The sequence below is a fragment of the Staurois parvus genome, unplaced genomic scaffold (genome assembly GCF_062004578.1).
Source record: "Staurois parvus isolate SC_StPar_1 unplaced genomic scaffold, SC_StPar_1.0 ptg000564l, whole genome shotgun sequence".
Lineage (NCBI taxonomy): Eukaryota > Metazoa > Chordata > Amphibia > Anura > Ranidae > Staurois > Staurois parvus.
In genome coordinates, this window is record NW_028318360.1 from 3060957 (window position 1) to 3077511 (window position 16555).

Below are 16555 nucleotides of genomic sequence, written 5' to 3' on the forward strand. Positions count from 1 at the left end.
TGCATGACCGCACAATTGTCATTCAAAGTGCAACAAAGCTGAAGGCCTGGGAAGGAAAGGGGTACAAGTGCCCAGTAGGCAAGTGGTTAAGTGACTTAGCTGCAACATTGATATGGAGGTATCTTTAATAGTTACTATATATACCTGGTGCTTAATTACGGTTGGGCCCTTTGCTGATAATACCTGTTTGTACATTGGATGTACTATTTGAATCTTTCCTTATAAAACACTTGTATTATTTCTATATCGGAGTGCATCTACAGTATATACTTACAGTTACTGTTGTATGCTGGTTGCAGTAGTTCCTCTGCTCCCAATTACTTTGATTAGATTCTGGCTCTCTTATGTATCTACAGGTTTAGCACAAAATCCTGTTTGGGGAGGGCCATTCCTCATAACCTCCCAAAAGAGGGCAGCACCAAACTAATGACACCATACACAATCAATGACTAACAGATGCTGAAGTATACAAGGTACACAAAGCTGGAGTAGGTCCTAAACAGGAAATGTTAAGAAAACACTAGAACCTTCAGCACTGGAAGTATTATGTACAATTTTTTTTTCACATAACCTCCATGCCCATGCAGGTAAAAATGACAGTGTCACTACAAAGAGCAACCTCCGGTCCCCTATACACACATTACCAGCAATCCCTCACTGCTCCTTCCTTCCCTGCTTCAGCTGGCACCAAAATGACTAGTGCCAGCAATCTGGGGGAGCAGTGACATCACTCCCATTGTTCAGTGCTTGGGCCTGGTGACTGGCTGCCATATCCGACCACTGCCACAAAAAGGAGGCTGCATACTCCGCCATACTGGAATGTGCTGGGTATTGTTGGCATCTGAGGAGAAGAAAGACACACAGGTAAGTTGAGTATAGGGTGGGGGATCAGTGGGGGGTTTGCAGAGATATGGTCAATTTGCCGTATGCATGCAAGGTGACAGTGTCTCTTTAACCTCCCTGGCGGTCTGATTATGTCAATATTTTTGAATGTCAAAGCGGTACATTGTTTTGAGTGGAAATTTCAATGTCTGATGATGAATTTCCCCACAAATCATTATCACTCAATTCTGCAAATGATTCTAATTCACTGTCGCTATTTTCTAGCCGGTCTAAAACCACTTTTGACCTAAAGGGACGCTTTTTGGACGCCATGAATGTTCTCAAGTTTCCAGGCAGAAAGAACGGTAAAAGTACAGGCAGGGCACAGGACAAAGCACTCGGGACATAACTGAGGTGAAATGGTTTGATACAGTAATGTAATCCTATCAGATTACAATGTATTGTGTATGTCATGTTTTTACTTCTTTTTAATCTCCCGCCGGTTCCGCCCCCCTGCGTCACGGCACTCGCAGGGAAGGGAACCCAGAAGACGGATGTCAGCATCGACCGGATGACACAGTGGGAGGATATCGGGGGATCGCAGGACAAGGTAAATTACACTACACACACACACTACATTGTAATCCTGAGTGTGGCTCGGGGTTACCGCTTTTGGTACTGAAAATAAACCCCGAGCCACACTCAGAATTACCGCCAGGGAGGTTAAGAGCAGGAACTCTAAAAAGAGGAGCCACTACATAAAAGTATTTCACAGGGGTTATGACCTTGACTTTGGTTCTACTTTAATACCTGCAGCATCTATCAGACCATAACAATGTCTGCTTGTATGAGTGCCAGACCAAGTAATTTTAGATTATTAAGCTTTAAAATAATAAAAATAGGGGCGTGTCCAAGATGGCGACCGGAGCAGCCGCCTAATCCAGAGTTCCGGCGCCCAGGATTGTAATCCGCTGTCATCCGGGCAGCGGGGGCATCGTACGGGGTGCCGGAGGCTGCTGTACTGTCCCCTGCATCTGGGGGAGGGGATCTGGGCTGTATTGCCCATCTCCGCGATTGCAGACATCCGCGGCTTAGTGCGGTTGCGGAGCCTTGGCGCCTCGGCCTCATCTCCGCTGCCATCTGGCGGCCGCGGACCCATCCGAGGCACAGGGGGGCTCCCTCACTATCCTCTGCATTTGGGAGAGAGGGTTCAGACTGAATTACCCCTCTCTGCGACCGCAGAGTTCCGCGGCCTGGTGCGACTGCGGAGCCCCAGCACAGAATCCGCGGCCATCCGGGTGGAGGTGGACCCATCCGGGGCATCGGAGGCACCTTGACCATTCCCTATATCTGGGGGGGGGGGCGCGCTGGACCTTATTTCCCTCCTCTGCGGCGTAGGCCTAGTGTGGCCTGCTCCGCCCAGCCCTGATCCTGTCCCATCTGGATCGCAGTGAGTACAAGCAGTATAGGGGGGGGCGGGTGCTGGTTATCTGGTTCCCCTCCAACGTTCGGTGGTCCGTGGCTCCCACTCTCTGGTCCGCGTGCTCCTCCCCCTGTGAATGTGACCCCTGCTGGGCCCAAAGGCCTCCTGTGGTGGGAATTTGGAGCAAGCTCTTGGATCCTTGGCCTTGTTAGGGGAGCCTGTTGCAGCCTATGTCCACTCTGCATTTCTGCGGCTTAATAATAATTTTTACAATATAACGATCCTGCTGATGTGCCTGACCGCATCCATGTAACGATCATCATGTACCTACTTAGGGCGTTATAGGTCTCCTAGGGTTATCTTCCTTGGCCATCTAATTTTCAGGGACTTCCTATATGCCATCCACCAAGAAAAAGAAGAGACAAGCTCAAAAGTCCCTTACGACATACCTACTTAAAACGCACAAGATAAGCAACATGTCTCAAGATAATACAGAACGAGCATCTCCATCCGGTCTCACGCAGGATACCGTAGTTCATCCATTAACTCAGGACAATGAATGTGCACAGCAACTTACCAAGGGGGACTTGTAATCTTGCCTGGAAACTATGTACACTAAGCTAGCTGCTAAATTCCAATCAGAACTCCACAAGAGCACGAATGTTCTATCCCAGGAAATAGTGGCATTGGGCTCCAGAACCGACCGCTTGGAAACCAAACATGATGAACTCAGCCTGGCTTATGGTGAGCTTTCCAGGGCTCATGATCATTTACAGACAGCCTTTGCACAATTGCAGGCACAGGTTGAGAATCTTGATAATCGTAACCGCAGGAATAATTTGCGAGTCAGAGGAGTCCCGGAGTCTGTGAATGACCTTTCAAAAGCCATGACCAAGCCATTCACAAAACCCTGCGCCCAAAACCTCCTAACGATAAACCACCTTATGATATTGTCCTTTGTATGAAGGATTTCCTGATTAAAGAAAATATACTCAAGGCTGCCCGCAATATCCCAATAATCACTTTTGAAGGCTCCGCTTTGCAAATATTCCCAGATATCTCTCTGGCTACGTTGGAGAGACGCAGAAAAATGAAGGAAATTACGTCCACCCTTTTTTCAGCTCGGATCCACTATAAATGGGGCTTCCCCTTTAAGTTGATAGTCCCCCATATTGGAAGCACATATACAGCTACATCTCTCCCTGAGGGCCAGGATATTTTGGCCAAATTGGGCTTGGTTGATCCTCCTTCTCCTCGACGCCCTCCTTCCACTCCTCAGGTATCTCCACTATGGCACACTCCATCTCCAAGAAGAGAACGGAGGAGAGTCAGACAAGAACCAGGATGAACAGTTATAGATAGATTTTGCTCGTTTGTGTCTCATACATCCTTTGGATGTTTTTCTTGTTCACTGCTGAGATGTCTCTATATCCCGGCATGTTATGTTTGCGTTTTTGGCATTTATATCTGGATGTGTTTAACTATGGTCTTCGGACCTATATTACACTGCCCGTATGTTCATGATCTTAAGACTCTTGGATACGTGACCCCACCCTGCCGCTTGGCATGGCCGGAGATGTCACCGCCTGATTGTGGGGTGGCGGCTCTGGTTTCCATGCTTTACAGCGTCAGGGTTTGGGCCTGATTGGCCCTTTTGATATTTGATTTTTCTGTTTTTTCAGGTATGGCAAAAGGCCCACCTGATCCATGGTTTCTAGCTATCCTTTTAATTGTAGAAGCTCTTAAAACCTCACCTCTATTGCTTTCTATCTTTCCTCTTTATAAAGCTTTGGTACGATATTGGTTTTGTGCTGATTTGTGGATGTCCTGGCGCCCACACTGGGGTCTGGATGTTCCTTAAATTGTCACTACAGATTATTGCTTTGTCTGTTGTGGATCTTCAGATTCTAATGTCTAGCCCAATAGTTCTAAGGGATGTCCTGTCAATATGTACTTTTATGCTGATAGCTATTATTTCCATTTGCCATGGTTATGCAATGTATTTCGCATAATGTCCAGGGTTTCAATTCACCAAACAAGCGCAAAACAGCCTTTCTTCAATATAAGCGATTAGGGGCTAAAATTATTTTACTACAGGAGACCCACTTTGTAGCCGCAAAACACCCGACATATTTTCATAAATCGTATAGGCAGGGATATTACACTTTACATTCCTCTAAAAGCAGAGGTGTAGCCATTTTTTTGCATAATTCATTCCCGTTTGAGGTTCAACATGTGTACCGTGATCCGGACAGTAGGTTTATCATTCTTAAAGGCACCCTTTCGGGTCGTGAACTTACGATCGCTAATATCTATGCGCCTAATTCGGCACAAGCTTCCTTTTTTTCTCAGTTTAACATTCTGGATAGGTTTTTATCCCCCCATCTATTGGTGGGTGGTGATTTTAACCTGGTAGCAAACCCGCTTTTGGACCGTAGCTCCCCCTTGCAATCTTCCCAAGCTTTCCCAAAATCCCTCACTAAAAAACTGGATGCCCCCCAGTTGGTTGATACCTGGAGGGCACATAATGTGGGAGCCAGGGATTATTCATTTTATTCTCACCCACATGACTCTTATGCTACATTAGATTATATCTACTGTACCCCCATTTTACTAGCTAATTCTAGCACAGCTTGCATTCACTTGAGTCCCTGGTCGGATCACAATAAAATAGCCTTATCTATCACGTCTATAGGGTTGGCACCTATCCCCTACTCTTGGAGACTTAATGACTCTATGCTCACCGATATTAACTCTCGCCAAGAGGTGGTTACTTCTATTCAAGAATATTTTCAATCTAATTCTACTCCTGATATATCTCCAGCCACACTATGGGTAGCACATAAGGCGGTCCTACGTGGCCGCCTAATCTCCATGGCTTCTTCCAGAAATAGAAAATGATGGCAGCAAATTCTACAACTTACCCGAGAATTAGAAGCACATTACAGAAGTCACATTGGGAACCCATCTCTCCTCAATAAACAGCTATTATCTCAAAAGCGTTTAGAATTGAATACTCTACTTTCTCAAAAGACCGAAAAAGCTCTCCGCTGGTCGAAGGCCTCATTTTTATTACACAGCAACTCAGCGTCTACTATGTTTGCAAGGAAATTGAATCACTCTTTGCGCCCCCCCACATATCTATAAGTTACGCACTAACTCTGGCGCTGTATCGTCTCTTCCTCAAGAAGTTATGGGTATTTTTTAAAATTTTTATTCCAATCTATTAGCCCCTCCACAGTCGAATTCTGTTCTACCACCCAACTCGTGGCTGGATTCTATACCCCTCCCTGCTCTCTCACCTTCTCAGTTAGCCTCTCTTAATGCCCCTTGTACCTTGGAGGAAATAACCCGTGCGATTAGCGCGCTAAAAAGCTCCACTGCACCGGGTCCTGACGGATTTACTGCTCATTATTATAAACACTTTGCCTCAACGTTGGCTCCCTATCTGATAACTTTATTTAATGATGTGTTGCAGGGAGGTAAAATTTCCTGAGGAGATGCTGCTGGCTAATATGTCTATTACCCAAACCACAGAAAGACCACCATCTACCACAAAACTACAAGCCAATTTCAGTAATGAATAACGATCTGAAAATATTCAGTCGCATTTTGGCAGACAGGTTGGCCCCTGTCATCTCCTCTTTGGTCTCTCCAGACCAGTCAGGTTTTATCCCGGACAGATTTATCACTGATATTTGCCTCACTTTAAATGTTATTCAAGATGTCAATTTGCATTCTAAAGAGGTTTTGTTGCTAAGTCTGGACATTAATAAGGCCTTTGATAGTGTCCTTTGGCCTTGTTTACATTGCTGCAGAGAATGGGCTTCAGTGATGAGTTTTTGTCTGGTATACACGCCCTATACGACTCACCTAAAACGAGAATAAGGCTTCCCGGTTGTAACTGACTTTTTTACATTGGGTAGAGGTACCCGTCAAGGTTGTCCTCTCTCACCCCTATTGTTTGCACTGGTGTTGGAACCTTTGGCAATTGCAATCAGATCACACTCAGGTATCTCTGGTTACCTATTATTAGTCTCACATTTCAAAATATGCATGTATGCTGATGATGTAATGCTTTTTCTCACTAACCCGTTAACTTCATTGCCTAATTTATGCGCAGTATTGAATGACTTTGCTAAAGTGTCAGGTCTTAATGTTAATTTTACCAAATAAGTGATTATGCCTGTTAATATTCCTGATTCCCTAAGTGCATCTCTCCGTAGTTCTTTTCCATTTCGTTGGGCCATGGATTGGATTTCCTATTTAGGTAACAATCTCACTCCCAGATACTCAGATATATTTGCTGCTAATTACCCACCATGTGTGTCGCGCCTTTCTACTCTACTGAAGGTTTGACATGGTTACCCCATTTCCTTTCTGGGTTGAGTCACGGCGGTCAAGATGAATATTTTGCCCAAACTACTTTATCTATTTAGAGCACTTCCAGTCCTGGTCTCGAAAACATTTCTGGATCACTTTCAGCGGGTTATTAATAATTTTATCTGGTGTAATAAACATCCACACTTTACCACATCTGTTCTGTACCGCTCACAACGGACGGGAGGTCTAGGTCTTCCCAATTTTTGACTATATTACCTCTCAGCCCGTTTTGCACAATTATCACAATGGGCGACTGTAAATTCTCAGATCCCGTGGATTAGATTTGAATCTCAGTCTATACGCCCATTTTATTTACCGGGTATTTTGTGGTCCAAAATCCCCCCTTGATCGTTCACTTTTCACAACTCTATAGTTACCCATTCATTGACACTTTGGTCCAAATATACACTTAAATTAAATCTAGTCTCTTCTGTTTCTCCGGTGTTTCATTTTTTGGTGATCCAAACTTTATTACAGCATTTTCTTCCCCTCAAACGTTTCATTGGTGGTATGATAGATCTCTTATTAGATTATCTAATTTTCAAAGAGAAGGATCTTATATTACTTTTGATATGCTGCGAGTACTTTTTGAGGTTCCGCTTCTCGAGTACCATCGTTATCGACAGATTAGACATTTTTTTCAGTTACATTTTGGCCTCATACCCTCCTCTCCGATCTCATTCTTTGAACGTATTAGCCGTGACTCTCCTAGGGGTAGGGGTCTTATCTCAGATCTTTATCATCAATTTTTGATCAGTTTCTCTCCCACACCCCCTTTATATAGACAAAGATGGGAGGATGATAGTGGTATCACTTTCTCAGAGGAGGAGTGGGATTCCATGGTGGATAACATATGTAAGAGTTCGAGATCCCTTTCTGTACATGAGACTGCCCTCAAGGTATTGACCAGATGGTATTATACCCCGTCAAGACTACATGTACTGTACCCACAAACATCCCCTTTATGTTTCCAGGGCTGTGGCCTCACAGGTACATTGGTTCACATGTTTTGGGCTTGCCCAACTATATCGTTGGTTTGGCATAGGATATCGGAGGTAGCTGCTTCCTTGGTAGGTGCCCCAGTACGTCTGACTATACAGTCCTGTTTACTGGGCACTCATATCCCGGGGGCCTCTGATGCTGTTATGAGATTGATACATACCATTTGTATTACCACTTTATGGGCTATTGCCCTACATTGGAAATCCACCACGGTACCCTTGGCCTCTGTTTTACATAGAGTTGACGCTGTGATGCTCATGGAGCATATTCATTATACTTTGCTGGACACGATGCGCTTGTTTGATAAAAAATGGGAAACATGGAGGGTTCATAGACATTCATTACATGACTGAAAAGCATTCCGTTTGAAGGTTATTTGGCATATGCTATTGACAGATGTATCTTTCAACCCACTTTATCGTTTACATTCCTCATGTACTTAAAATTTTTTCTCTTTTTCCTCCCTATCTATCTTTTTTACGTATATGTACTCCTCTGAAATGTACTTTTCAAATGTGCCTTGTTATTAATGTACACATTACTTGAAACTGTACTGTTGTTCTACAGTCTACCCTTGAAAAATAAAACCGTTTGTAAACAAACAAATAATAAAAATAACTTTATTATAAAGATGTACAAACAAAACTTTGTATAAATTTAAACATACTGTTACATATTTTGAATAGAGTGTAGTGTAAGAGGTCCAATAACTGGCATTACTGCCACACTCTAGTATCAATAAAATATTTATATGTCAAGTTAAAACATCAATCACACAAAAAACACAGACACAAAAAAGATGCAAGATCTTATATCTGAAATCACATAAAGGGAAAAATAGGTTAGTCCTTTCCCAGCAGAGCTAAAGAAAATATGTCTTTCCGCCAAGGACACTAGCAAAAAACAGAGGCAAGCTGGGAATAGAGTGGGATAGCTTGGGCTCACCTAGAGTGTTTTTATTTGTCAGTATCCAATCCTGCTGTAGGCAGCAGTATGACACAAAGCTGGAAGACCTCCTGTGTTCTTCAATGGATGAGAAAGAAAACATATATAAAAGGACATACTAACCATCAATTTAAAAAAACACAAAAAGAAATGCACACTGACCTATACCACTGAACCTATCCAGTGCTACAAAAAATGCAGCTCAATGCACATGCATAGATCTGTATATGCACTTCGAGATCTGCGGGTGGAGGGTCATATCTGGCCATGTTTTTATTTCAGTTAACTTTAAAACTTTATCAAATAGAAGACAATGCCTATAGCAACCAAGAGGAAGTAGGAGTAATTTCCCCGTGTGCCTTTCATTATAAAAGAAAACCTGACTGGCTGCTAGTCTAATTCTTGTTGAGCTCCATTGTTTAACTCCTTTTAAATTATTAAAACAGTGAAAGTTAAACAGAAATCCCAAGCATTATACTTCCTCCCTGGGAACACTGGCAGGGGTATTGTACTTTGCCATTACAGATGTAAATACCATATTGAACTGAAATAGGCAAAATAAAAATCTTCAGTTGGAAATATTAGTTGCAAGCTGAGGAGCCGACATGCGAAAACGTGGCAAGGCAAATGGTGCAATGGAAGTAACGGGCATCGGTGGTCTTGGTACTTGTAGAGTGGGAAAGCACAAAGCCCTCGAATTAAGAGAGGCCAAACCTGGAGGAGAAGGAAACCTTTGCCAAACAAGGGTGGCTTGGAATCCAGGCTCATGATCCACAGAAAGATCAGTTTGGACTTGCACTCTCTCTGTGCAGGCTGCAGATATCTCCTTATCAGATATGGGGTGGACAGATTTCTCTTTTGTTTGAAGGTAATCAGGAGATTTATAGAGTTCCTGTTGGTTTCCAGGCGAAAGCAGCAAACCACTTTCGCCTACAACATACTTTTTCAGAGCCTTCTCTCTGCGTTTTTCTTGCAGGTCTTTCAGCATCTGAAAATCTTCAGGAAGCCAGGAATTGGACAGCTATAAAATATGATACATTACATGTTTTAGGACACAAATGCATATACAGTATATTTACATTCCTTTACTTAAAGTGTTATCTATAAACAATTGTTTTCTAGATTTGAATGGTGTGGGGAAGGATTGCTGCTATTTGGGGCTCAGTTAGAAAGATTTCCCCCTCACTTCTTGTTCTGGTGATACCATTTTACCAGAAAGGAAGTCAGGAAGTCAACAGCAACAGACATTAGAAAAAAATCTTTTTTAATTTAAAGGCTTAGTTAACCTTCACGGAAAAACTGGTTTAACTGTCTAACTCCAGACCCCCTCCCCATCCCCTTGGTCCCTGCTCTACTTACTACAACAATCCTCAGCTGTTAGGGCTGCCACAGCCGCTCCACCACTCACCACACCATGGCTGTAGTGGGGACCGGGAGGAAGTGGGGGTGTTAGATACAGGTGAACTAAACCTTTAAAGTGGAACTGAACTGCATCTGAGCATCACAAACAAACAATTTCATTCATTTTTAATATTTAAAACAAACCCCCCCCCCCCATCCATCCATGACTCCATGGTTTATTTTGCTGAAAAATCATTTTGAAAAACACCCCCTGGCATTTCTGGGAGTGGCTATCTTAAGGGCAGATGATTCATGTTGCATTTAGTTCCTGGAGTCCATCTGCCCCTAGCTCAGGCATAGGCTGAGCTGAGAACCCTCCCTCACCTCCTGAAGACTGCTGGGATGTAAGACATCATTTGCCTAGGGATGGAAACCAGGAAGTAACTGAAGAAATGTAAACAAAAAAAAGTTTAAAACAAATAAATGATATATTTTCCTACTTATGTACTAATTCTAGCAGCATAAGGATAAAAAATAGTCCATGTTAACTGACAGAGTGAAGTCCGGCTTTAAGGAGGAAATGGCTAGAACCTCTGTGAGCTTTTTATTGTTTTGCTGTAGGTTTCTCTGGGCTAGAGTAGGGAAGAATTACAATCCCGTCAGGTTTTAGTGCAATTTAGGACAAACTAGGAAAATTCGCTGCACAAATACTGTGTGACATAAAAAATTGTCAACACCCAGCGCTTTATTCTCTAGGGCCTCTGCTTTAAAAAAATATATAATGTTTGGGGGTTCAAAGTGATTTTATAGCAAACAGTTTTTTTTCCAAGTAAACAGTGTCAGAAAAGGCTTGGTCTTCAATTAGTTAGAAAAGTGAGTGATGTCTGACATAAGCTTCTAATATTGGCCCTGAAATGATAGGATAGTAGAAGCACCCCCCCAAAATGACCCCTTTTTGGAAAAGTAGACACTCCAAGGTATTTGCTAAGAGGCATGGCGAGTATTTTGCAGATCTCATTTGTTGTCACAAGTTTTTGAAAAACAAAGAAAGAAAACTTGGGGTATCTACTTTCCAAAAAAGGTCATATGGGGGAGTGTCTGTACTATCCTGGCATTTTGGGGCCTCTGAAACTCTGATAAGTAGTGAGGAAGTGACATGAGGAAATATGCCCTTTGAAAGCCTGGAGGTGATTATCGGATTTTGGGGGCCTGTATGTGGCTAGGCCGCCAAAAAATCTCTGACATGTGGTATCCGCATACTCTGGAGAAGTGGCAGAACGTGTTTTGGGGTGTTATTCCACATATACCCATGGCATGCGTGAGCAATATATCATTTAACTGACAACTTTGTGTAAAAAAAAAAAAATGTTATTTTCCAAAAATTTGTGGAAAAAAATAAAATGTTTCATGAACTCAACATGCCTCTTAGCAAATTCCTTGGGGTGTCTACTTTCCAAAAAAGGGTCATTTGGGGGGTGGGGGGTTATTAGGTTGTACTGCCCTGGCATTTTAGCACCTAAAGATATGTGATAGGCAGTCAAAAAGTGAAAGCTGCGTAAATTTCTAATATATACAGTATACCATAGATTGTAGACAAACCAATTAACACATGAATTAGGATTTTTTTTTTTTTTTTTACCAAAGACATGTAGCAGAATACGTTTTGGCCTAAATTTATGACTAACTTTGAGTTTACTATATAATTTTTATACCAGAAAGTAAAAAATATGTTTTTATTTAACCACCTCCCATCCGGCCCATGTATATAAATGGCCGGACGATGGCAGTGCAGGGTTGGGTGGCTGTTTATAAACGGCCTCCCCGCACCCTGCTTGTGCGCGCTCCCTAGGAGCGCGCAGCACCATGATCCGGTGCACGCTGTGTCCTCCGGACGCAGTGGAACACCGATCGTTGGACGGGACCTCTGTGCAAGGTCCCGAACATGTGATCACTGATTGGCCAATCAGTGATCACATGCAGAGTAGTAAGCAAGATGTCACTTCTGACATCATTTTACTACATGTGAAATCTGTGAATGATCACAGAGGACACATGGTACAAGGCTATTCACAACAGCCTTGTAACATGTGACAAGCTGTGACCAATCACAGCTCACACAGTAGTTCTCAATGGCTGCAAGAATGCAGCTAGAGAGAATGAGAAATTATTGCTTTTACAGCCTTTATGGGTGTAAAAGCAATCAGTGTAAAAAAAAAAATCTTCATCACCCCCCACAAGTAGTACAGTGTCACCATGGTGACACTGTACTGCTAGGGTGACAATATGTAAAAAAAAGAAAACAAAAAAAAATGGAAAACAATTTAAAAAAAAGTTTAAAAATTATAATTTTTGGTTATAAACTAATTTGGGTTAATTTTTTTTTTACTAAAAAGATAACGGAATACATTTTGGCCAAGATTTATGATGAAATACTATTTATTTGCACAATTTTATAAGAAAAACACTTTTTTTCAAAATTTTTGGACTTTTTCATTTACAAATCCCAGAGGTGAATAAATACCACCAAAATAAAGCTTTATCTGTCTCAAATAAATGCTAAAAAAATTCATATTGGTATAGTGTTGCATGACCGCGCAATTGTCATTCAAAGTGCGATAGTGCTGAAAACTGAAAATTGGCCTGGACAGGAAGAAGGGAAAAGTGTCCGGACTGGAAGTAGTTAAAGTTCGGTCTTTTTTATGTTTATATGGGCACCCTATTTTGACAGGTTCCCTCTCCCACTTCTCTTCTGACTAGGTGATCGGAGGTGGAAGTTCTCCCTCCCTGCAGTCTTCTGGGACATGGGACCATTCACAATGCACAGCACCACTCGCAGTGAGCACACAGCTGAGAAGCCGCAAGATGTCACAGCCACATGCCTACACTTAAGATGCTGGTGCAGGGGATAGAGGACAGCCGGTGAACCCCGCTGGTGTGAATACACTGCTGGATCATAGGACAGGTGAGTGGCTGTTTTTCTAAAAGTCCTTTATGTTTTCAGAGGAGACTGGAGCTCTGCTTTAATGTGGAACTAAACTTTACTAATTAGAACAAATGCAAGTAGGCAGATCTCTATTGCAGAAGACACATGCTATGTCTCTTCTTCAATAACAAATACTTTGTTTTCTGCTCGCAGTCTTCTATCAAATGCACACTGAACTGAGCATGTGCAGCTCAGCGTGCATTCTCAGCACACTCCAACTGTGCCAGAATGACAGACTCACGTGAGCATGCATGGGATGATGTAATTCCCAGACCGGCCAATTATGAAGCAGAAAACTCCACACTTGAAAGTAGACAGGGAGAAGATGACTGTTGCTAGAGAGGGATTTAACTGCTGCATCACTGGAATGAGAAAGTGTGAATTTCTGGGAGTTTAGTTCCGCTGTAAAAGAACCAACCTGTCCAGCAAAGGTGGCAATTAGAAGCATAAGACAAACCATTTAAAACTGAACTATACCGTCCCATCCTTCACACCAAGGAAGCTGCCATCTTAAGCCTTGGTTGATCTGCAGTTGCCATGGTACTGCACATTAGTTGCCACTTGATGGCTTGACAGCTCAGTTGAGAGCACAAGCAACTTTGACAGTCGTCATTCATTGCATGCCTTGAAAGTAACAATTTTGGGGATCTGTTAAAGCAATGGCAGCTGGAGCTCTGCTTTAATTTGTTAATGCAAATTCATCTAAATCTGCTAGTCTTAACACTACCCTCTTCCCAGACTGACAATGCTGCTGTCCAAGAGTGTCTCTGTTGCTTCTCCACAAAACGGAACAGGGATTGTGTTACTGGCTGGATCACCAGGTGAAAATAAAGGAAAAAAAAACCTAAAACCAAGCCACTAAATGGAAGGACCTGTTAGCCACAATATATTACATTTTTGTTTTGGGGTTTATTATCGCTTTAATTTGTCTGCTTGCCTTTGCTGCTTTCTAGGTAGGTTTGCAAGGATGCTTTAGAAGCTGGGAGCGATCCTCGTGTCAACAAAGCAGATATACAAACTGTTAAGGTGAGGTTATTGCTGGCTTACCTGGGTCCAGTTTGGTACATTCGTATTGCTTTGAGTGTACACCTTGATATAACTATTGACCAAAGCAGAAAAATCTGCCATCATGGCATTTATCATGGGTGTGTGCAATGACAAAACATAGGATGCCTCCAAAGCCAAAGCTTTCTGCAGAGGTGGAGGTATTGGGAACACAAAATTAGTATCCTGTTTATTGAAAGACACAAAACCATGTGTTACAATGATAGAATATCAAGCGTAATGACAAATACTGGTATAAAATACAAGAATGAGCCTTATAAGTATGATTTATTTTGTACTCACTATGAAATCATTTATTAGCTGAATTTCTTGGGGACACAGATACCACCCTTATTATTTTACTTGAGGACATTTTTTTTTTTTTTTTTTAATTCTTCTCAATTTTTCTTGCAACTCTTTTGAAGACTAAAGATGCAGATCCTTCTGCAACAGTATAACCAACAGAGAAAGAACATCTTTCCTTATTATCCACGTCCTGTTGGCAGGGCATATTTTCAGGTGTGATTCTGTGTCCCCCAATGAATAGTAAAAAAAAAAAATTGTTTTTGGTGCACAATATACTATGATATTGTGGTAGCTAGTATTGTATTTGAAGCTTATGTTTACCTTCATAATTCTCTGTGAGTGTGATAAGAAAGAGATCTGTGACAATGGCATGTTAAGTTGTTTTGTTAAGCATTCTTCTAAGGTACTTGGATGCTGAGGAAATAAACCACCAGCTTCTTTGTAAAAGAGACAGATATCAGCCACCTAAGAGTGAGACAGTAAAAACGCATACTGTATATAATATTCCAGATAACAAACACACTAGTATGTAATATAAAGCCAAACTGCATCTTGCTGTTTTCAATCCATCTACATCCTGTTTCCTTTGCTTATCGCACAACAGAGCTTGGATTTTAGCACTTCACCCAAATCATCTGCTTCCAGCATATGCAAGTCTCATCACTGATAAACTGGTCAGTACCAGCCTTTTCTATAGTATGAAAACTTTGGAACATTTCACTTGCACTGCTGGAAGATTCTGTTGTCAGGAGTCATTTTAATAGGAAAGCTGTATACAACGAGCTTCCCCTCTACCCCCTTTCTCCTTAAAGTGACACTAAACTGTTGAAGAAAAAAAAAGGCGGATCAGTTTTTTTTTTTAATGCCCCCTTTCCAGCTGTGTGAACGAAGCCTGAAACCTAACCCTAGTCAATGGCTAGCTCCCACTTTGAAACCTCTCCCAATAGTACATGGTCTACTGCAACATCTCTCTCCCCTCGGATTCTGCTCTCCACCCACTTTATCATCTACTACTCTGCTTCTTGACCACAGTCATCTCCTACTTTCTTCTCCCAGTGGTTCATAATCAACTCCAACCCCCTAGTCCACAATCAGCTACTGTTCAGCCTTTCATCTGACTTCCATCTATTATTTGCTACTATTCTGCTTCATCTCTAAATGTTCCGTGGTCAGTTACATCTTTTCTCTCCTGTACCTGTGCTCCTCTAAATGCTTTCCCAATGTTCCATTATCAGTTATTGACCCTTAAGCCACAACTGTGACCATGTCCTTCTCTACCTTCACTACCATCCTAGGCTCCACAATCAGCTTTCCTTCTGTCTCCCCCCAAGATTAAATTTGCCATTTGATCCTCCTGCTCCTGCCTTCACAATGGGCATTAGCTAAAAGTGAGTTGGCACCTGTGATTAAATAATACACATTCTGCTAAATTGTTTTCTGATTGGGCAATAATGCATACCAGTAGGTTAGGAATCATCCAGAGACCTAAAGACTATTCAGCTTAAATTAAACCATTCATGAATGAACACACACATTATTATCCTATATTTAATGTAAAAGAAAAACATAGAAGTAGGAGGGAGAAGTAGAACCCCCCCCCTTACGTCTTGAGGTATCAGCAGAGTGGCAGGAGTTCATGTGGCTCTCAGCAACCTAATAGCAACTGAGAGCCACAATTGTGCAGTATGAACATGTTCTGTTGTCATATTTCCATCACAATGGCAGAGGACAGAATTGCCAACAGTGTAAGCCCACACGAGCAGCATGCAAGCACAGTAATCCAATTGACGTTGCCTGCATGGTTCCAGTGCAGGGGTGACACTATTTTACCACTAAGTACTTTCCGGTAAAAATTAAAGGATAAGTTCACCTTTTAACAAAAAATAATAAATGCACATTTTTTTTTTCCAGGTAAAAAAATGTGCATTTATTATTTTTTTGTTTCTGGAGCCTCTAATGCAGCCTCTCTCAACAATTTTAACACAGAGGAACCCTTGAAATTACTTTTTGGTCTTGGGGAACCCCTGCTAAAAATTACTGTATCTACAGCATATGATACATTTGTGTGATGGTCAGTGAGAAGAATGTTCCTCACACTTGTGGTCATTGAGAAGAATTACCCCTTATAGATAGCTAAAAATATCAATGGTGTCAGTGAGAACCTATCTGGAAGGCGGATATTGCTCATTGCTCAAGAAACCCCTAGCAACCTCTGGAGGAACCCTGGTTGAGAAACCCTGCTCTAATGCACGGCACCAGCAATCAGCAGATCGCTGGTGCCATGAAAATCTCCCTCTGACCTCTCA

The 16555-nt window shown here is 42.1% G+C and overlaps 1 protein-coding gene across 1 annotated transcript in view; it reads right to left on the minus strand.

Annotated features, from left to right (window-relative positions):
• Positions 1-8236: 8236 nt before the first annotated feature.
• Positions 8237-16555, minus strand: part of LOC149450705 (piRNA biogenesis protein EXD1-like) — a 98989-nt gene continuing 90670 nt past the window's right edge. The window contains exons 10-12 of the mRNA XM_089691558.1: positions 14571-14714; positions 13947-14129; positions 8237-9596 (exon numbers count right to left, since the gene is read on the minus strand). Coding sequence (XP_089547684.1) covers positions 9144-9596; positions 13947-14129; positions 14571-14714 — 780 coding nt within the window. The 3' untranslated portion in view covers positions 8237-9143. The remainder of the gene's footprint in view (positions 9597-13946; positions 14130-14570; positions 14715-16555) is intronic.